Here is a 20,909-nt window from a genome sequence, read left to right as displayed (position 1 = left end):
AAAAACAGCCTACCTGGTCACCTATACGAGCTGGACACCTTAAGAGGACTTAGGCTGCATTCGTGTTTGTTTAAGTAAGGAACAGTCCAAGTAAGGCTGTCAATCCAAACTTTGCTTTAATTGAAAGGTACTATTTGAAAAACACTAACATGATTATTCAAGTGGACAGAGTTTTTAAATCTCAGTAGTTGGAAGTTTTGTTAAATACTTGGCAATTTCACAGTTAAGATATAGTATCTCATTCTTATTTTAAAACAGTCATTGAACATGAAACAGTAGTTCCCCTGACACACAATTTAGTGTGTATCAACACAACTTAGAATTTCAGCAAAGACCATCTTAAATTGTCTTTGCTGTCAAGATCATACAATTAAGGACAGAGATTTTATCTTTAGATTTGCTACTATTTCTTAGTTCTGGGCTCATAACTTTTATTAACTTTGAATTTTACTAAGATTTCAAAGAGATGATGAATCAAAATGTGAATAAACAAATAAATACAACCCTGGTTTTCCTTTCAGTCAGCACCTATTCTGAAAGATTTAGAGAAGACTTTAAAAAAAAAATACTTGAGAGGCTATGGCGGAGGACCTCAAGTACAATGTCAACCTGCCTGAGGTCTACAGGGAGATCCTGTCTCAGAAAAATAAAACCATTTATGTATACACCTTTCCATCTCTCATTTTCCTTGGGAAGAGATCATATGTCATAAGAAAAAAAATACTGAAATCTATCTGATCAGAAATCAATAAAAACAGTTCTTTTTTACAAAATAATTTGTGCTGTGTATAGTGGAGAAAAGATCCGCCACAAATTGCAGGGATAATCTGTTGAAAGGTAAGTTTACGCATATAGATGCATGTAATACATGTACATATTACATATATACGCATATGTCATATCAAGGTCATTCAATACTTCTACTGTATTTCTACTTTGACTTTGTTCTCATCACCTGACGCTTGACTGGTTTGACACAGGGAACACTAGCAATGGACATCTTTCTTCTCAGAACCTCCATCATTCCTGGCAGGAAAGGCATGACCTCAAAATTGCCTTGTTGATCTTTAGATAGCTTGCACAGATTCCTTCCTAGACTGTGGCTTGAGTTCAGTCCCCAACCTGATGTCTAATGTACCACCACTGTTCTCAACAGCACCATCCCCACTAGGAGACAACTGTAATTTCAAAAGTCAGGGTCACCCAATGTGACACGTTTAAGGTAGCACATATTTAATTTTCAGTTTCATGATCTGCTCTGAATTCCTGAGTAAATGCGGTCACTCGGGCTAACAATCCCTATTCTTCTGGTCAGCGTGGGTTACTGATTTAACGAAGTCCTATACTACCCTTTCAACATTTCAGGTTCTTCGTTCGGAATATATGTATATCCTTTCCTCCTACTCCAAATCCTACTACCACACATAATTTATCATTACCATAAAAGACACTCTTATTTTGTTGTTCTCCTATCCGTAGCTATTAATCCTCACTTTGACTCATTTATGAACCCACGAGCACTATTTCCTTCCCATTCTTCAAAAAAAAAAAAAAATCCCCTCTTTTAACTTTCTAGTTCCCTGAATATTATTCTGTTTCGTCCTCTTTTGTTTTGTTTATCCGGTGCGGATGTAGGTCTCAGAAGTCCTTTCGCCCTTTTATGCGTTCCTCAACCTTGGACAGATAAAGTTACCTCTCTTCTTGCGACCACGGCCGCCCCCAGGCCCTTGGCCTTTCCGTTGTTTCATGCCGAGTCCGGGCCCTTCGAGACCACCTCAACGCAGGTGCCAGCTCCTAAGCTGTTAGCTCCCGCCATGCCTTCCCACGGCGCCTGCGTTCCCCGGCAACGGGCGCCGCTGGGAAGCCGGGGACGCAGGAAGAAGCAACTCTTTCTCCAACAGTTCCCGCAAAGCGGTGCCAAGGGAAAGCGCCAATACGCTTTCCAGCGAGTAGACTACAACACCCAGAATGCTTTGCTTCCCTACCTTTGCGAGGTTGCGCCAGGGCACCGGCAGTTGCGCAAGCGTAAAGCGATGCACAATTTGAGGACTTCATTGTCCAGCATGCATTGCCTTCAGGAGGACGCCTTTTTCCGGTGAGGGATGTCGTGTTCTCTGATAGGACTCTAAGTGAACCGCAGACTCCGTTACCCAGTTTCCTTTGTGCGAAGGCTGTTGCGCACTTCCGGTGGAAGCGCCGAGGCGAGGGGGCGGGGTTTACCGATGTAGTGGGCGGTAGGCGGCGCTGCCGGTGTCTGGGTGCTGTCCAAAGGCGACTAGGCGTCGTTAGAGGAGTGAGCTGTGACCGGTTGTGCTGCACGTATCGTGGGACAGAGCTTCGGACACTGTTGTCGACGTGTGGTCTTCCCTTGATGTCGGCCCTCGAAAAAAGCATGCACCTCGGCCGCCTACCCTCTCGCCCTCCTCTGCCCGGCAGCGGGGGCAGTCAAAGCGGAGCCAAGATGCGGATGGGGTACGTGACCTGTACCTCTCTCCCAGGAGACCAGGCCCAGGCCATTGGAGAATGGTGTCTGGGCGTTCCGAGTACCATGGGAAGGGACGCTGTGAATTGGAGGAAATGCTGGCGTTGGCCTGGAGATGCTTAGATGGAGTAGAAGGTAGATTCGGGGACTAGGTGAGGCGCTAAGGGAATAGACATTGGAGGACGGATAACGTTGAAGAGAGAGAGAGAGAGAGAGAGAGAGAGAGAGAGAGAGAGAAAGAGAGGTATAAGGACAAGGTTGAGAAAGATGAAAGGATAATTTAAGAGATGACGGGCAGCAACTCCAGAAGTGATGAGATTGGAGATAGAGTGAAATCTACCATAGTTGAGGGGAATAGGGAACGACTGAGAGAAAAGTTGAGGGGAACTGGTGGGTCAAGTAAGTTGTCCAGGAGAAAGAAGGCTTTCACCTGAGGGGTATAGAAAAATGTCTGAGGTAAAAACGAAGGAGTGGAAGGTTCTAGAAAAAGTTCCCAGAAGTGTGAGAGTCGGAATCAGAAAATGAGGGGGGTGAACTGGAGAGCTTGGGGAATAGGCCTAAGGAGAGTTAGAAAATATGGCCAGGAGACTGTTAAAGGGAGTGAACCAAGAAGCTAGCGAAATAGGTGGGGTATGATGAAAAGGGCGGCTGAATTTGGAACAGTGACCATTGATATCCAGAGACTGAGAAGGGGAGAAACTTGGATTAGGGTTGTTAAATGGAAGCACTGGGGAGGTAGAATCTGGGAAGCTTCAAGAGAAAGATTTGGGCAGTTTTTTTTTTGTTGTTGTTGTTGTTTTGTTTTGTTTTGTTTTGTTTTTTTCTAAGCAAATGGAACCTGAGGGAAACTATGTACTGGTCTAAAGATTTAGAGTCAGTGAAGCACTGGGTGTAGCCACTTAAGAGTAATATGGGGGGGGGGGCAGTTTGTTGGAAAAGGGAGTAGTGTGTGAGAGAGATTTTAAAAAACATTTATTCCTATTTGTGGTTTTGAGTATGGAACCCAGAACTAGACAGTTGCCACATCACTGAGCTACACTTCCAACTTAGCAGCTGAGTTCATGAGAGAAGCTTTGGAAATTTAGGTCCTTGGCAGGCCTGTGCCAAGTTCCAGGAAATGTGGCTGCTGGAGAAAGCATGATAGTTGAATATACTAAAGAGAGTTGCTAGAAAGTAGAGAGAATTGAGTAGCCATTGGGTCATTTACACGGTTACTGATTATAAAAGGAAAAGAGGTATATGTTGTACTTGGAATTCAAGTGATAAACTGGTAGATTTTCCTGGGGAAAGGATTACCAAAGAGATACATTCAGTTCCAAAGAAGTAGTGTGTCCAAAAACTGCTCAAAAGATAACAGGCGTAGATGTACTGTGAAGGTTGATTTTTTTTTTTTTTTGGAATGGACAGAAAGAGAATTCTGCAGTGTGTGTGTGTGTGTGTGTGTGTGTGTGTGTGTGTGTGAAGAGAGAGAGAGGAGAGAGAGATTGGTTGGGAAAATCAGAATCAAGAGACCTATAATAGAAAAAAGAAAACACTTTTGACTGAAGATAGAATAAGGGAAGCACACTAGAAGGGGAAATGAAAGGCTTGTTACAAGATAAAGTAAAGGTTGGTCATGAAAAGACAAAGATTGAGCTTTTAACATGAGTAAAGGAATTTGGAAGCTGACCTACACCATTATTTGGGGAATTATCCTTAAAATTAATATAAAATTAATGTAATAATTTTTTTTAGTGTGTGTTTTTTTGTTTTGTTTTGATTTTGTTTTTGTTTTTTTGAGGCATGGTCTCAATGTATAGCTAAGCCTAATTTTTAATTCATGATTGTCCTGCCACACCTGGCTTAATGTCTGTTTTCCTAACTACAATTCCATCTTTTAGTATACTTGTCTTCATCTGTACAAATATATCTAAATGCTAGTTTCTAAAAACGGTTTTATGTGCTTCAGGTAAGTGTAAGTAGACCTCAGCTCCTTGCTGTATCAAAATAAATTTTCTGAAAATTAAGAATTGGTGGACAATACCAAGAGAAAAATCTGTTCATTAAAGGATTTTATCTTTTTTTTTTCTTTTTTTGGTTTTTCGAGACAGGGTTTCTTTGTAGCTTTGGAGCCTGTCCTGGAACTAGCTCTTGTAGACCAGGCTGGCCTCGAACTCACAGAGATCCACCTGCCTCTGCCTCCCGAGTGCTGGAATTAAAGGTGTGTGCCACCACCGCCGGGCCACTTTATCCTTTTTAAATTGATGCTTTGGTTTTATTGATTTAGGTCATTGCTTATTCTAGAAAATATAATGCTTTAGAAAGATTCTCATTCATATTCATATTCTCTCTCTCTCTCTCTCTCTCTCTCTCAATGGTTTTGCTTATAGCCCAGGTTGGCCTGGAATTGATCCTCCTACCTCGACCACCTATGTACTAAGATTACAGGTGTCCAGGACAGGCTCCAAAACCACAGAGAAACCCTGTCTCAACCCCCCCCCCCCAAAAAAAAAAAAAAGATTACAGGTGTATGCCACCAAACCCTGCAGAACAATGCTTTGTGGTCATAGTGTTAGGACGAGAAGAACAGATGTTGATGAATTGTATGTGGTCCTCAAGTACTATTTTCCTTTTCTGCTTCCTTGTCGGTACATAGCATTTTAATAGTAAAGGAGACTGTTTATCTTAAAATCGTAAAGCTGAAAGAAAATTTAGAAACTGCCCCATTTTACTACTGTGTCTTGTGGATGAGGAACCCGAGAATCCTGGAAGTCTGTATTTTTGCTGTAAAGTAGACTCAAAGGCAGAGGAAGTATTTTATTTAAAGTAAATGTTGAAACCAAGTTTCAACTATTCCTGTTACTAAATAAGGTGCACTTAAAAGTTAATTGATAGGACTCTAGGTAGTACAATTAGGTGTCTAGAGACCTATTGATTTAATTCATGGTTATCACCCAGCTTGTGCTTAATTTGTGTATGTTGTCACTCTAAGATTCCTCTTTATTAGTTCTCATTTGACAAAACTCATTTCTGTCCGTTTCAAAGCATCCTTTTTTATTTCTCCTTCTACTTGCTTTTTACTTAGCACTTTTCTCTGCCTTGGTTTGACGGATACAAGGTCTTACTGGGTAGTCCTGGTTGACCTGGAAGCACACTATTTGTAGACCAGGCTGATCTTGAACTTGAAGGATCCTCCTGCATTTGCCACCCCCCCCCCAAGTGCTGGGATTGTAAACATTGACCCCCACACCTGTTTTTTGTTTGTTTTTTGCAACAGAGTCTCAGGCTGGCCCAAATTCTAAGCCGTCCTCTTTCTTTAGCTCCCTAGTTCTGGGATTAGAAGTGTTTACCATAACTCTCTTGCCTCATTTTCACTAAACTTTATGTACATTTGTTCTGATTTTATGAATTCCAAGTTTATGAACTTTCTTGAGTTTCCATCATTTGGTTTTTAAAATTGTACTTGGAAGTTCCAGTATATTAATGGATACTATAGTAATAACAGTTAATTTAAAAAATGTTTTGCATTGTCATCACAACTTTTTTATGTTATTTGGTTTAATCTATTTACAACCCTACAAAATAGACCCTTCCCCACTTATGGCTAAGAGAATTTTGTATCAGATCAAAAGTCACCTAACAGCCGGGCGGTGGTGGCGCACGCCTTTAATCCCAGCACTCGGGAGGCAGAGGCAGGCGGATCTCTGTGAGTTCGAGACCAGCCTGGTCTACAAGAGCTAGTGCCAGGACAGGCTCCAAAGCCACAGAGAAACCCTGTCTCAAAAAAACCAAAAAAAAAAAAAAAAAAAGTCACCTAACTAGCATGTGGTAGAACTAGCTTCAACTGTTAGGATCCATTCGTTTTTCAAGTACAGCAGTGCTGCTCTTGGGTGAGGACTGTCATCCTGGTGGTATAAAATTCCTTAATAGATGCTCTTGGGTAACACAGTCATGTAGTTGTTTGAATTTATTACAGCTTTTGAAGCTACTCTCATTAAATTGGATTGGATCCTTACTTGCCTTGCAGCCCTGTTATACTTGGGGAGTATCTCTTAAAACTGCTGGAGTGCACACCATTTCCATCGGAAAGACTATAGGTAGTAAAGCTATTCGTTATTCAACTTGTTTATGCCTTATCAATGGCATAATTTATGCTTTTAAAATATTATGTGGAGGTGTGTGGGTATACATATGAATGCAAGTCCCCGTGGTGGCACAAGAGGGCTTCAGATCCCCTAGAGCTAGAGTTACAAGTGGTTGTAGGCTACCTAATGTGGATGCTGGGATCTGAACTCCCATCTGTCGTAAGAGCAAGAAGTGCTCTTACCTGCTAAGCCATCTCTCCAGCCCCAATACTATTTATTTTAAAATACTGCTAATGAGGGCATCTGAAAAGCAGCACTGCCTTGATTGAAGTGGCTGACTGCAATTAAACTTTAGTATTAGCCTCTGCTGCAAAATTCCTTGTCAAGTTTGTGAAGTTCGTGCCTCATCAGTAACTCTCCAAGTTACTCCAAGATCTTCAAGTCTATTAAGCCTATTTATATTTGAAAAATTAGCTTAAAATTTGAAACTTACGTTTCTTTTTTATTATTCTCTGAGGATAGAAGTTTTCTCCCTCTCCTCTTGCCTTGGTTGACTGTATAATTCATTTGGTTATCTCCTGATAGGAACCACACTTTGTGGCTGTTTGGCCCTTGTAGATATAGCACTTACCCATTATCTGACATAACCATTGCTAATCTGCCTCTTCCTCAAGAACTTCTTTAGGATAGAATTTTTTTTCAGATTTTGCTATGATACCTTTTAAAAAATAACTTCATATTTATTAATTTAGTTTATATATGCATATAAACTATATATATATATATATATATATGCATGTGGAAGGTTAGAGACCCACTTACAAGACTGGAGCTCCCCTTCCACACTGTGGGTCCTAGGAAAGAGCTCAGGTCAGCAGACTAAGTAGAAGGTACTTTCCCTGGTGGGCCATCCCCAGCCCTCTCTGATAATTTAAGTGATGGCCATTGATAGAGAGACCTCATCCTAAGAATAATCTTCCTTCCCCACTGGTACCTTGAAGATGGTATAACCAGAGCTGTATTTTCTTTTTTTTTTCTTTGAAAGTTTGTTAAACTTCATGGAGTAATAGAATTTGTACTTTAGTTCAACAGATTGTAGGTACAGTAGGAGTGTCTATAAAACATTCTATAAGATTTGTAAGTATAAGCTTATGCTTGTTACTATTCGGTCTCTTTAGTGTAAGGATCCATTCCTGATTATCGTTTTTAAATTAATTAATTAATTTATTTTGAGATAGAGTTTCCCTGTGTAGCCTTGGGTGTCCTAGAAATGGCTCTGTAAATCAGTCTGGCCTCACCTCAACCTTAGAGACCTGCCTGCCAAGTATCTTTTCTTCTTTAATTCCCCTAACCCAAAAGCAAGTCCATACAAGATAGTACTTATCTATTAGCAGTTACCTCTACACTAGCTTCACTTTATAGTACTATTAGTTATCTCCACACTAGCTTCACTTTATAGTACTATCTATGAGCACTAGAGTACTATCTATCTCTGCACTGGCTTCACTTTATAGAACTCTTAGTTATCTGTGCACTGGCTTCTCTTTATAGTACTATTAGTTATCTCTGCACTAGCTTCACTTTATAGGATCATTTTTTTCTGTCCTTACCCTGTTCATCTCTTGTTCTCTGACTGAAAACTATTTTGTAAGGAGGTGCCACCTACACACTGGTGACTCTTCCAAGTTTAGGGACTAGATCAAGCTATACACTTTTAAATGGAAGCATCAGAAGCTCTTCATAATTATCTCAGACAATGGCATTAGCACTTTATTTATTGGTTGATGGTGAGTATTGAACTCATGCTGCGTGCATTCCAATTAAGTTCCTTTCCTCTGAGCTACACGACCAGTCCACTGAAGGTGTTTGCACGTGCCAACTGCTAGCTTTATTTTGCTTGTGGTCTCTTTTCCTTCACTTTATGAACTCCTACTCTTGTGAAGCTCTTTGAGACTACTCCAGCGTTTTGTTTTTCTCTCCCTCCACTTGAGCATCTATAACATGGTTGTCATTTCCACTCACTTGCTAATTTTTCTGTGTTAGTAGTTGGTTTTGTTCTTTTTCATTGTTACTGTGTCAACCTTATGTGTGGTAAACTAATGCAAGTTGATTGTTAATGCTTATAAAATTCAAACTCCTGGAGTGCAAAAGGTTTTCTTTCCTTCCATAGTAGCAAGTTAAATAAATACTTTTATAAATTTGGTGAATGCATAACATTTCAAATGAATCTAAAGGTTTTGCTGATCAGTGCAGCTTCCTATTCTGTCCTGCTGGCTGCTGCCTTGTGGCATCTGTCATTTATACATGGGGCCTCAGAATGTCTGTCACAGACCTTGAGCTCTTCTGATGTAGGGTGAAAGAAACCATTCAGTGGATGGATTTGTGCGCCAATAATACTTTATTTGTAGACAATGTGGTTTGAGTATCAACTGCTGTTCTTTGCTCTTGTTACTTTTGAACAACTGAATTGGAATCCAAAGCAACTTCCAACCTTGACCATAGGCAGTGGTGGCTCCTGCCTTTAATCCTAGCACTAGGGAGGCAGAAACAGCCAGATCTGTCTGTTCGAGGCCAGCCTGGTCTACAAGAGCTAGTTCCAGGACAGTCAGGGCTGTTACACAGAGAAACCCTGTCTTGAAAAACAAAAAAGAAACTAGTGGAATCCCAACCTTGACCATAAAATTTTCATATGCCATTAAGCAGTATCTCTCTCTCTTCCTATCTTTCGGACATAACTCACAGCTCAACTTGCCCACAAACTTGGTTCTCAACTCTATTTCAGTATCATTAGTTCAGTACTACTATCTTGTAGAAGAAAGAAGATAGATTTCAAAAAGCAAAATAGGACTCCTCTCTTGGCTTCACTAATTAGCAATAATTAGAGCAATCTTCACTTGTTTTCTTAAATTGTATAAAACTAGTTTTACTCAGTTCTGAAGAGAAAGTCGGATTCTGTAAGTGCAGACTCACTATTTAAGGTGTAACAGTTTAATAGAACTTTGTTGTTTACTATTGATCCTCCTGCCTCAGCCTCCCCAGTGCTGTAATCACAGGTGTGCGCCATAACATCTGGTTCAGTAATCACAGCTTTAAATCTCACTTCTGTTATGTCTGTTGCCCTTTCTCCCCATTTAAATTCAGAGTGACAGTGCTAAACTCTTGGAGAAAAAGCCATGTTTTCATTGTCTCTGTGTTGCTTATTTCACCAGCAAATGTGAGTTCCAACTACATAACCATTTTGAAGCAAGTAAGTAAAATACAAAGGGAGTTTATACTTAAATAAGCAAATCAATCACAATTTTGTTGTTAGGAGAATAAAGAAAATATTGTTTATACAAAGCCCAATCAGTTGTCAAATGAACCTTTAAGATAAAGGGCTACCAATGAAATAGTGTCATAATACTTTATCACTTAGAATTCATTTTCTATTTGGGAATAAAAAATTCATACTTTATGTCAGCTCTGTTGAAGTGATCATATTTCACTTATGAGTGCATGCAGAAAGGGAAAGGGGAGCAAAATAAAACACAGTGCTTCTGACACATTTTCATATTTAGCCTTCACTCTTGTGAATCACTCTGACCAATATAGTTCTCTGCGCCTCACAGGAACATTGGCCATGGAGCGTCTCTTAAAACCAGACAGCAGCCCACACGCCAGCATCATGCTTATGTAAAATCATCTTACCTTTGACATCTATTGCTAAACTCATTTGACTGCACAATTAGCCTTCAAAGCATTCAGTTCTCAGGGTTAGAAAAGCATTTCACATTAGTCTCCAGGATTTTCTCCCAAGCTCTCAACACCTATCTTGAAATTTCTGGTTTTGCTGTTCACTCTCAATAGGCAGTCCCAATCCAGTTATGACTGTTCCTTGGCTACCTTCATTATTAAAACATTGCTATCTTAAAAATGAAAAGGAATGTTCCAGAATTGTTGGAGTAAAGACATTTCTGTTAGATTGCATTACACTGTTTATAGTGATTCTACATGTAAGCCACCTGTCTTAGTTAGGGTTCTTATTAATATGGTGAGGCCATGACCACAGCAACTTTTATAAAGAAAACATTTAATTGAGGTTAGCTTACTTACAGTTTCAGAGGTTTGGTCTGTTATCATCATGGTGGGGACCATGGCTGCATGTAGGTGTACATGGTGCTGGAGCAGAGAGTCTTACATCTTGCAGGCCATAGAAAGTTGACTGAGACACTGGATGGTATCCTGAGCATAGGAAATCTCAAAGCCCACTCCCACAGTGGCACACTTCCTCAAACAAGTGTTTCACTTATTGTGACATACCTACTCCAACAAAGCCACGCTTCTTTTTTTTTTTTTTTTTTTTTTTTTTTTTTATTTTTCGAGACAGGGTTTCTCCGTAGCTTTTGGTTCCTGTCCTGGAACTAGCTCTTGTAGACCAGGCTGGCCTCGAACTCACAGAGATCCGCCTGCCTCTGCCTCCCGAGTGCTGGGATTAAAGGCGTGCGCCACCACCGCCCGGCAAAGCCACGCTTCTTGATAGTGCCACCCCCTATAAGATTATGGGGCCAATTACATTCAAACTACCACATTCCATTCCCTGACCCCATAAGCTTTATAACAATATCATAATGTAAAATGCATTTAGTCCAACATCAAAAGTCCCCATAGTCTATCACAGTCTCAACGATGTTTAAAAGTTCAAAGTTTCTTCTGAGGTTCATGCAATCTCTTAACTGTAAGCCCCCGTAAAATAATTTTTTTTTAAAGTTCACATATAATGGCACTGGATATTACAATTCCAAAACTAGGGAAGGGAGCAGAGTGATGAAATACTGGACCACAGCAAGACCAAAACCAACTAGGCAAACTCCATTCTGCATCGTCATGTTTGATGTTGAAATGCTCTTCAGATCTCCAACTTTTTTCAGCTTTGTTAACTGCAACACACTTCTTTCTCTTTGGCTGGTTCCACTCCTTGTTATCAGCTCTCATCAGTACCCAAAGTCTCTGTCATCTCTAACATCTTGGGGTAATTACTCCAAGGTAATCCAGGCTTCCGCTTCATAACTTCATGCAATAGCCTCTCTAGGCCTCACACCCCTGACTTATGCCTGGCCCCAGCAGCTTTATTCCATCACTCCTTTCTTCTGTCCTTAACTCTAAATCCAGGACCATGTTACCAAAAGCTGACAAATTTGGCTGCTGGCTGAGGCTGGAACGTGGTCCGCTTGCTTAATTCCATCTTTACCAGCTTTCTCTTTTCCTTCACTGCCTGAGCTTGGCTCTCCTTGAACTTGCTGTGTAGACCAGGCTGGCCTCAAATTCAGAGATCCTCCAGCCTCTGCCTTCCCAGTGCTGGGATTAAAGGTGTGCCCCACTCACCCATCCAGCTCTAAGTTTTTCTTTAGTTCCTTTTCACAAGTTGGAAAGTCAGCTGGGTGGATCTTGCTCTGAGGTCACCACGCTCTTTATTCTATTTCTTAATCTGTTTATATCCTTGAACACAGTATTTAGCTCTATTCTACTTCCTGGTGCTCTATTTCTCCTCAAAATTTACATTGTATAGTTTACACTGCTCAGCCTGTGTTTTTTCATTATAAATCTATTAGAGTTACCACTAATATCCACATAACAGAGTCTATACTAGACTGTTTTAAGATTTCTTCTGCCAGTGGTGCACGCCTTTAATCTCAGCATAGGGGGAGGCAGAGGCAGACAGATCTCTGTGAGTTCAAGGCCAGCTTGGTCTACTGAGCCAGTTCCAGGACAGGGTCCAAAGCTACACACAGAAACCCTGTCTCAAAAAAAAAACTAAACAAACAGATGAATAAGTAAATAAGATTTCTTCTGCCAGTGGAATTAATCCAAAACTCTTCACTTTGGCCTCAGCCGACTCTCTGGACAAGGACAAAAAGCAGCCACTTTCTTCACCAGAATATCACAAGATCAGTCTCTAGGCCAACATACTAACATTCTTCTCCTAAGATCTCTTGTTCCCCACAGTTCATCAAATCACATTCCGCACAGCTGTCTTCCGGGCTCCTACTAGCATGGCCCATTAAGCAGCACTTAAAGCATTCCACTGCTTTCCTAACCCAAACTCCCAAAGTTCTTATTACTCCAAACAAAGCATAGTCAGTCCTATCACAGCAGTACTCCACTCCTGGTACCAGCTTCTATCTTAGGGTTTTTTATCCTACACCACCTCAGTTCCTACTCAAAACAGTACGAGGCTGGCCTTCTACAGTGTAAGAAAACAGAGCCACAGTTATGCCCGTAATGTAGTGAGGCCACATAGGTCATTCTAGTTCATTGAAAATATATGTTCATCCTTTTAAATTTTTGGTAAAAGAAGATAGTGATTATGTTGTCCTCGTGTTTGGTGACTAGTGAAACAAATATAAGTCTTTCCCCCTAAATTAAAGTGGAAGCCTTGATTATCAAACATATCAAGTCTGACTCATCAGGCTGGAATTTCTGTGTATTAAGTGTCTTATGTGAAAATGATTTTCAGTGAAGTACAGTTTCACTTACTTGCTTGAAGCCACAATGTTTAAGTACTCCTGCTGCACATACCCTGTGTTGTCTAAATGCAAGACTGTGTATAAATCACTGTCATTTCCACTTTTGAGCTCCACAATGCATGGAATCTATATAATTTAATATTCTCATCAACAACAACACAGAATTAAGAATAGGACTTAGGATTTTCACAGGTGCAGTATATCAGTATTTATGATGGAATTCTTTTTTTAAAAAAGATTTATTTATTTATTATGTATACAACATTCATTTCATGTGTGCTTGCATGCCAGAAGAGGGCACCAGATCTCACCATAGATGGCTGTGAGCCACCATGTGGTTGCCAGGAATTGAACTACAGGACCTCTCGAAGAGAGGTCAGTACTCTTAACCTCTGAGCCATCTCTCCAGCCCGATGGAATTCTTTTAAAGTGCCTCCTACGTTCTCTTTCTGGAAGTAGCCCTCGGTAAACCGGGGAGAGAGAGAGATCCTTGCTTCTTCCTTCTTGCTCCATTCTCCTGCTTTGTCTCTCCATTATCATTTCAGTGACAAACCTTTGCTCTCTATCTTGAGCCTTGCTGAAAGGTACTCTGCTTCCTGCTACCCTTCCTTCTCTACAGTAGGGACAGGTTCTCTTTTACATCTTCCTGACGGGTTCTGGGCTTTATTGCCAGCTTTGATGGTTTCAAGAATAGAGAGCCTAATATTATTTCGAGGACAGTGTGGAGAACTGATAAGACAGTGACCCGAGAGTCTAACTCGTCTGCTTTCTGTGGTTTTAGAGAAGGTGTTTAACTTCCCTTTGTCTTAGTTTTGTCAGTTTTAAAAGTAAGAAAGTTGTTGTAGAAATTGTGTGCTTATCTTTGTTGTCCCCCCTCCCCAAGCCTAACACTTACTCAATTGTAGTAAATTGTAGTAATTTGGAAAAAGGAATAAAATCAAGTTAAGGAAGATAGAATACCAACAAAATTTAGGAAGATAGAAAACAAATGGAAGAATAGTAAGCCATTTAGAAGAGAAAAATGAAAGACAATTTGTAGGCAAATGAAAGCAACATGCTAATTTGTATCGCAGTCCCATAAAGGGGCATATGCCAAGAAATTGTGCTGAACTATATGGTAGATTGATTTGTATCTTTTTGAGGGTTCTCCATACTGATTTCCAGAGTGACTATACCAGTTTGTAGTCCCACTAACAGTGATTGAAAATCCCCCCCACACACTCACACACATCATTCCTCCATTGTTTATTGTCAGTTTTGTTGATCGCTGCCGCCCTGATTGGGACTAGATGAAATCGCCAAGTTGTTTTGATTTGCATTTCCCTAATTGCTAAAGTTACCAAACATTTTTGACTTATTTTGTAGCCACTGTAACATCTCATACGATGGGAATGCTATAGACGTGGTCATGCTGCACTATAAGACGACGACAAGGGCTTGTTTCCCTAAATATTAGAAGCACCTGTAACTGAAATCGGTAAAGAAAGAAGCTGCAGGCATGAACAACTGTCATTCTCTTGAATATACCTAAAAAACAGTGTAGAAACAAAGAACAGAAAAGGAGCAAAGAGCTACAAAAGCCTCATAGCAAATGCACGGTCCAAACATTTAGAGGAGGGACAGGATGGATACTCCACCGGTATTCTTCAGGCACAGATTCATGAAGCATGGCCAGGTCTGTAGTATTTCCACTAGCTCTGCTTAATCTGTTAAAAACAGACCATTTATTTTTAATTATTTCATTCTTGATGTCATATTTTTTTAATTTTCTACTATTTAAATATACAAAACAAGCCGGGCAGTGGTGGCGCTCGCCTTTAATCCCAGCACTCGGGAGGCAGAGGCAGGCGGATCTCTGTGATTTCGAGGCCAGCCTGGTCTACAAGAGCTAGTTCCAGGACAGAAACCAAAAGCTATGGAAAAACCCTGTCTCGAAAAAAACAAAAAAATATAAATACAAAACAGCCTGTATTTTGGTAATTTCAGCATGCAAAATCTTTATTGATTTGTTTCCTCATGTGTTTCATCCTTTTTTGTTGGATGTAGCCTTTTGCTTTGGCAGTTTCCCTCTGTCTCTGGTTCTGGGTCCAGATTGAAGGTTACCTATAATCACTTCTCAGAGCTTGTACCTGAGGAAATTGTGACTAAAAATCTTTTAATTATTGGAAATGAAATGTAAACTAAGATAACCAGACTTCAGAGCCATGCTGTTGTCCATGAAATGTACTTAACTCTCCACTCTGAAAGTAGCAGTTGTGTGGAAACTTCTTATAGGTTTTCAGTAATCACAGCGTCTATGGGAAAGACTGTTCTGACCTCTGTTGTTTTGAGAGTCAGGTAATGTTTGTTTCTGTACTGAGCTGATTCTTTTCCTTACTCTTGTACTATAGGCTAGGTTAGGTTAGTTTAGTTTTGTGGTGTCTCATTTTCTTTATTGGAAACCTTACTAGGTTTAAGTAAAGGGGATTGTATTTATTAGCCTCCAAGCCATTTAATAGTAGTAATAATGGATATATACTTAGACACCAAGCTCAGTGTTATACTCACTTTGGCTCATTTCATTGTGTCAACAGATGGTAATTATTGATGTGTCAGGTTCTGTGAATGTATGGGGAATGTTCTTCCTCTCAGGGATCTCACATTGGTGCCAAGTTGGACTAACTGGAGAACTATGGCAAATATAGAACTAAAATATTTTTAGAAAAATGTATAAATAGAGCAAGCTAGTTTGAGAGTAATGAGTAGTAAGAAGACTATAATCCTCATACCAGCCTGTGTACAGCCCCATCAGACATGAAAAGGCTTGGCTTGTAGAAATTAAATGATACGTTTAATGTCACACAGGAAACACAGAATTGGATTATAAAAATAAATCTGTTAGGTAACAAATGAAAAATGATTACAGGTTTAACAAATTTTATATATATAATTTTTTGTTTTGTTTTTTGAGATGGGGTTTCTCTGTAGCTTTTGGAGCCTGTCCTGGAACTAGCTCTTTTAGACCAGGCTGGCCTTGAACTCACAGAGATCCGCCTGCCTCTGCCTCCCTAGTGCTGGAATAAAAGGCGTGTGCCACCACCGCCCAGCTTTAACAAATAGTTTTAAAAAGTACATTATTTTGTCATTTTTTTTCTCTTTTCTCTAGGAAAAGGTTGTTGGAGGTCTATGGCTCTCGATACAGTTGCAGATAGGTTTCCTGGAGCAGTAGGATTGCACATGCACTGGACCTGCATTGCAATTTTCATGGAGTGTCCCTAATGCTTATCAGATCTGAATGTCCATGAATAAGGCAGAAGCCAGATTTGCTTTGTGTCCTAGACTGACGTTTGTTTCTCTCTGCCAAGAGAATAGCAGGAAATAGAAATTTATTCATTTTGTTAGGCTTAAAATACATTTTATTTTGATGTAAAATAATTTGTACACACTGACCTATCAAAGTTTTTATTGAATGAATACATTTTATTTTAAAGTATAATTTAACCCTTTTATGCTTTTGAAAACCACTGTTACTTCAGAATTCTCAATTGATTCATTGAAAAGCTCAGCAATTCATTTTAAAAATTAGTACTAAAAAGGCTTGTATGGGTTGTAATGGCATAATACATAAAATAAGAATCTAAAACTGTGTGTGCCTGCACATATGTGTGGAAGCCAGAGATCGGTGTCAAGTGTCTTCCTTAACTTCTCTCCACCTTATTCTTGGAGACAATGTTTTTTACTAAACCTGGAGCTTACTGTTGCAGTTTTTGGTTGGCTGGTGGGTCCTTATGATCCACCTATTACCACCCCACTGTTGCTGGGGTTACAGACATGTACCGCTGCTCCAGCCTTTACATGAAATCAGGTCAGCATGCTTGCCCAGCAGGCAGTTTACCCATTTAACCATGTCCCCAGACCTAAAACTTTTCTAAAAAAACAAAACAAAACAAAACACCCCAAACTACATCTCAAATGGAAAGTGTTCTGGCCTAACTAGAAGAAAAAGATTAAAACAAGTTTATTGTTACCTATTTCATGTCTAATATTGTTTACTAAACCAACTGAGGTCTGGAGCATATAAATAATCATGTGGTAGGAATCTCCATGGGTAAGAGCAGCCTTTAGCAGTCTAGAACCACTGACTCCATAGCCTTGTAGGCTCATGTATGTAGTTGATATAACATGGAACCTTGTTTTGTGTTTGACTTTTTTTAAATAGAGAAAATTAGGAGTGAAGAATCCTAGAATAACTTTTAATTTTACAAAGTAATTTTTCTTTAATTCATGCCTGGCATTGGCACAACTGGTCGTGTTTAGACTCTGAAAATGAAGCCTCTGATAATGTGTAATAAGACCGTATAAGTGTAAATGAGAATAGAGATAAGATAGCTGAGAGAGATAGCATGGGGTGACTTGAAGCGTTGGAGAATAAAGAAACTGGACTTTAGTCCTGTCACTGTTACTTTCTAGCCATGTGACCTTGGTCACCTTACATCTCTAAATATTTTTTGAGCCCTGAAATGGGATAAGAACAACTATGTTTTGTAAGGATTAAAAAGAATCATTCCAGTAAAGAACTTGGCTTGGTGACTCATCATTGTGCACAGTAAAAGCATTGGGTGCTTTCACTACAATGGTAGTTCTTTTACTACTTTAGTACAGGTATCACAGCTTACACTTGGAACGGTAGACTCTATTACCTGTGATATGTTTGGCAGGTCGTGTTGTGGTTGTGAAGTTAGCATAAGCATCCTGTGTTTGTGAGAGATTAAGGAGTTAGATATTCTGCCGGGTTCCCATGGGAATGCCTACATAACCCCAAATAAAACAAACTGGCCAGGACTGAAGTTAAAACTTCAACAAAGGCCCTCTTACAATTAGAAGATAGACCTGTCCATTTGCTCAGCAACTGCCAGCTGCTTGATATGTAAGGAGCTGTTGGCCGTTGATGTCTGCTGAGAGAGGGAGAGCCAGTTTTCTTGAAGGATCTGACACCTATTGAGTTGACCCTACTCTGATGAAAGACCACACATTCAAGAGCATATGGGCAGCACCAATTGTACTCATGGGTTTAAGAAAAGGGGCGGGGGGGATAGATACAAGTTGGGTGCGTTAGGGAAGTGGGAGAGAATTAGGAGGAGTGGGGAAGAGAGTGATATTCAAAGGTTTTATACAATGCCAGGTGTGGTGTGATGTGGCATTGTATAAAATCTTAATGTTTCTTAATCTGTTTGGACTTACTTAAATATTATATATGGTGCTTTCTGAATTCCGTGTGTCTTTATGAGAAAACACTCACTATTTTCAATTTTGATTTATAGTTAACTATCCATTGATCAAGGTTTTGCCTTCTTATCCATAATAACTGTTATTTGAAACATCTCTCTCTTTTCTTCCTCTCCTTAGCCCTGGACGGAAGCGGGACTTTTCCCCTGTCCCATGGAGTCAGTACTTTGAGTCAATGGAAGATGTGGAAGTGGAAAATGAAACTGGCAAGGATATATCCTCTCAAAGAGACTGCCTCAGTATAAGGGCAAGGTGCTAAGTCAGACGTGGGTAGCTCCTAAGTGTTCTTTGTTCTGCTGTTTCCATCTGTCTCCCGCCAGTCCTTTACGTAGCAGGAAATGTTACCTGTAAGCCTTTTGCAGAATCCTTTTTGAGTGCAGTTGTCTGACACATAGGAAGGGATTTAAGATTAAATTCCTGAACATAATACTCTTGAGTCCAGCAAACTGAAGTAACTGAGTTTCTAGAAACCAAGTACTGAGCCCTCTTGAAAAAAGAAGACATATTTACAGCATGCTTCAAAACAGCCTTGATACCTCAGAAACATCCACTTAAGTTTCTTTAAGTCTGCAGTTTTCACTGTTATCTTTAACTGTTCATACACTTTTCGAGTTTACAAGAGTGGTTCCGAGGGTCCAGTCCTGCTGCTTCTCCATGGAGGAGGCCATTCTGCCCTTTCCTGGGCAGTGTTCACGGTAAGTTTTTGGTATTAGAAGCTGGTGTGTTGTGTGATTGTTTTCTCTCAGGTAGACTTGACTAGTTCTTCCCATGCTCATTTATTGCTTCGGAAGAAGGTAAGGAGAGAATAATTTGCAGAGCTTTAGCATTGTGTGCTCAGGATCCCCTGTTCTTTAAGCCAGAGGTTCTTGTAATATTTTGTATATATATATATATGCGCACTGGGGCCAGAGGTATGGAATTTGTACCCTGTCAACAGTGGGGAGTCTTTATCTCGGTAATTTACATATTAGATGAGCAGACATTTTATTTCCCATGCCTTAGATTATGTCTTTCACTTTGTTTTCTTCAGTGCCCCCATGGTACCTTGCCCATGGAAATATTTTTTTTTTTTTTTTTTTTTTTTTTTTTTTTTTTTAAAGATTTATTTATTTATTATGCATACAACATTCTGCCTCCATGTATGTCCACGTGCCAGGAGAGGGTGCCAGATCTCATTATAGATGGTTGTGAGCCACCATGTGGTTGCTGGGAATTGAACTCATGACCTCTGGAAGAGCAGCCAGTGCTCTTAACCTCTGAGCCATCTCTCCAGCCCCCATGGAAATATTTTGATTGTTTGATAATTTCATACATGAAAGCAATGTCTCTTGGTTATATCCAACCTAAATCCCTCCTATTATTCTTTAAACCCTTCCAGTATTTCCACCTTCATGTCTTCTTATTTAATTTATTTATTTATTAAGTATATAGTATTCTGCCAGCATGTATGCCTGCAGGCCAGAAGTGGGCACCAGATCTCATTATAAATGGTTGTGAGCTACCCATGTGGTTGCTGAGAATTGAACTCAGGACCTCTGTAAGAGCAACCATTGCTCTTAACCTCTGAGCCTCCATCTTCTTACTTTAAGTAACCCATTGAGCCTAGTTAGCGTTGTTTGTGTGTGCATGGAAGTGGGACCATCTACAGGAACATACATAACCTAGTAATGGCCACATCCCGGACGAAAAATGACTCCCATCCCCTAATAGCCATCAGTCTCCAATAGCTCCTTAGCTAGGGGTGAATCCTCATGAACCCCTCTTTCATCCATGTTGGAATATTAACTGTCTTTTTAAAGTATGCTTTATTTTATTTTACTTTAAAAAAAATTGTGTGTATGCACAGTTGCATGCACGTTAAAATTTAGGAAATAGCACTTGGCTTGTAGTAGTTGGGTCTATAGTACACAATATGGGCTAATATGAATACTGCCCTTTGTAAATCTTGCACACATCTTTGACTGGAGAATAAGGCATCCAACATGCAAGGACTTCTAAGAAAGATACTAGCAACACCTTTGTATAAAATGAAGTGATCTCCTTGTGTGTTGAGCAAATATACACACTTCTCTCTTTGCCACTGAAAGAAACCAGGTACCTAGAGCCAAAGCGTCATTAATTACAACCCTACGTGTTTCACTTTGTTCCCAAAGGCAGGAATAATTGGGATTCAGTATTAAATCCTTGGCACTAAAGGATTTGACTTTTGTTTGCTGTTTCCTTCTCTTACTGTAAGCTATACTTGTGATTTGCCTGATGGAACCAAGTTTTCTCATGTCCCTAGACCAGTGCTGCCAAGTAGATCTAATGTAAATAATTTTTCCTAGTAGATATTTTGCATAGGTTTAAAAAGCATAGGTGAAATCATTTTAAAGAATATTTTATTTGAATCATTGTATTCAAAATGATATATCTTGATCATCTTAACAGATAATCAATATAAAAATTATTGACATGGATTAGTTCTTTTTTCTTATCACCATAACAAAGTACCACATATGAGGTGATTTATAAAAGTTTGGTTCATAATTATTTTATCAGGGGGGTTCTTTTTTAATTGAAATTTTTTCTTGTTTAATATACTTTGATCATGTT

General features: G+C 39.7%; 2 protein-coding genes across 3 annotated transcripts in view; one reads left to right on the top strand and one right to left on the bottom strand.

The window, feature by feature from the left end:
- The window catches only part of LOC121458893 (C2 domain-containing protein 3-like), a 100,563-nt gene extending 98,642 nt beyond the window's left edge, over window positions 1-1,921 (bottom strand). For both annotated transcript variants that reach the window (XM_041668255.1, XM_041668256.1), the window contains exon 1: window positions 1,694-1,921. In XM_041668255.1, coding sequence (XP_041524189.1) covers window positions 1,694-1,748 — 55 coding nt within the window. In that variant the 5' untranslated portion in view covers window positions 1,749-1,921. The remainder of the gene's footprint in view (window positions 1-1,693) is intronic.
- Window positions 1,922-2,213: 292 nt separating this feature from the next.
- The window catches only part of LOC121459119 (protein phosphatase methylesterase 1), a 42,566-nt gene continuing 23,870 nt past the window's right edge, over window positions 2,214-20,909 (top strand). The window contains exons 1-3 of the mRNA XM_041668638.1: window positions 2,214-2,472; window positions 18,435-18,528; window positions 18,917-19,009. Of these exons, the coding sequence (XP_041524572.1) occupies window positions 2,372-2,472; window positions 18,435-18,528; window positions 18,917-19,009 (288 nt within the window). The 5' untranslated portion in view covers window positions 2,214-2,371. The remainder of the gene's footprint in view (window positions 2,473-18,434; window positions 18,529-18,916; window positions 19,010-20,909) is intronic.

This window comes from Microtus oregoni, unplaced genomic scaffold, assembly GCF_018167655.1.
Source record: "Microtus oregoni isolate MIOR12 unplaced genomic scaffold, Mior012 000018F_ref0000195, whole genome shotgun sequence".
In the NCBI taxonomy this organism is placed as follows: Eukaryota; Metazoa; Chordata; class Mammalia; order Rodentia; family Cricetidae; genus Microtus; species Microtus oregoni.
This window is presented reverse-complemented; position numbering and strand designations above follow the sequence as displayed.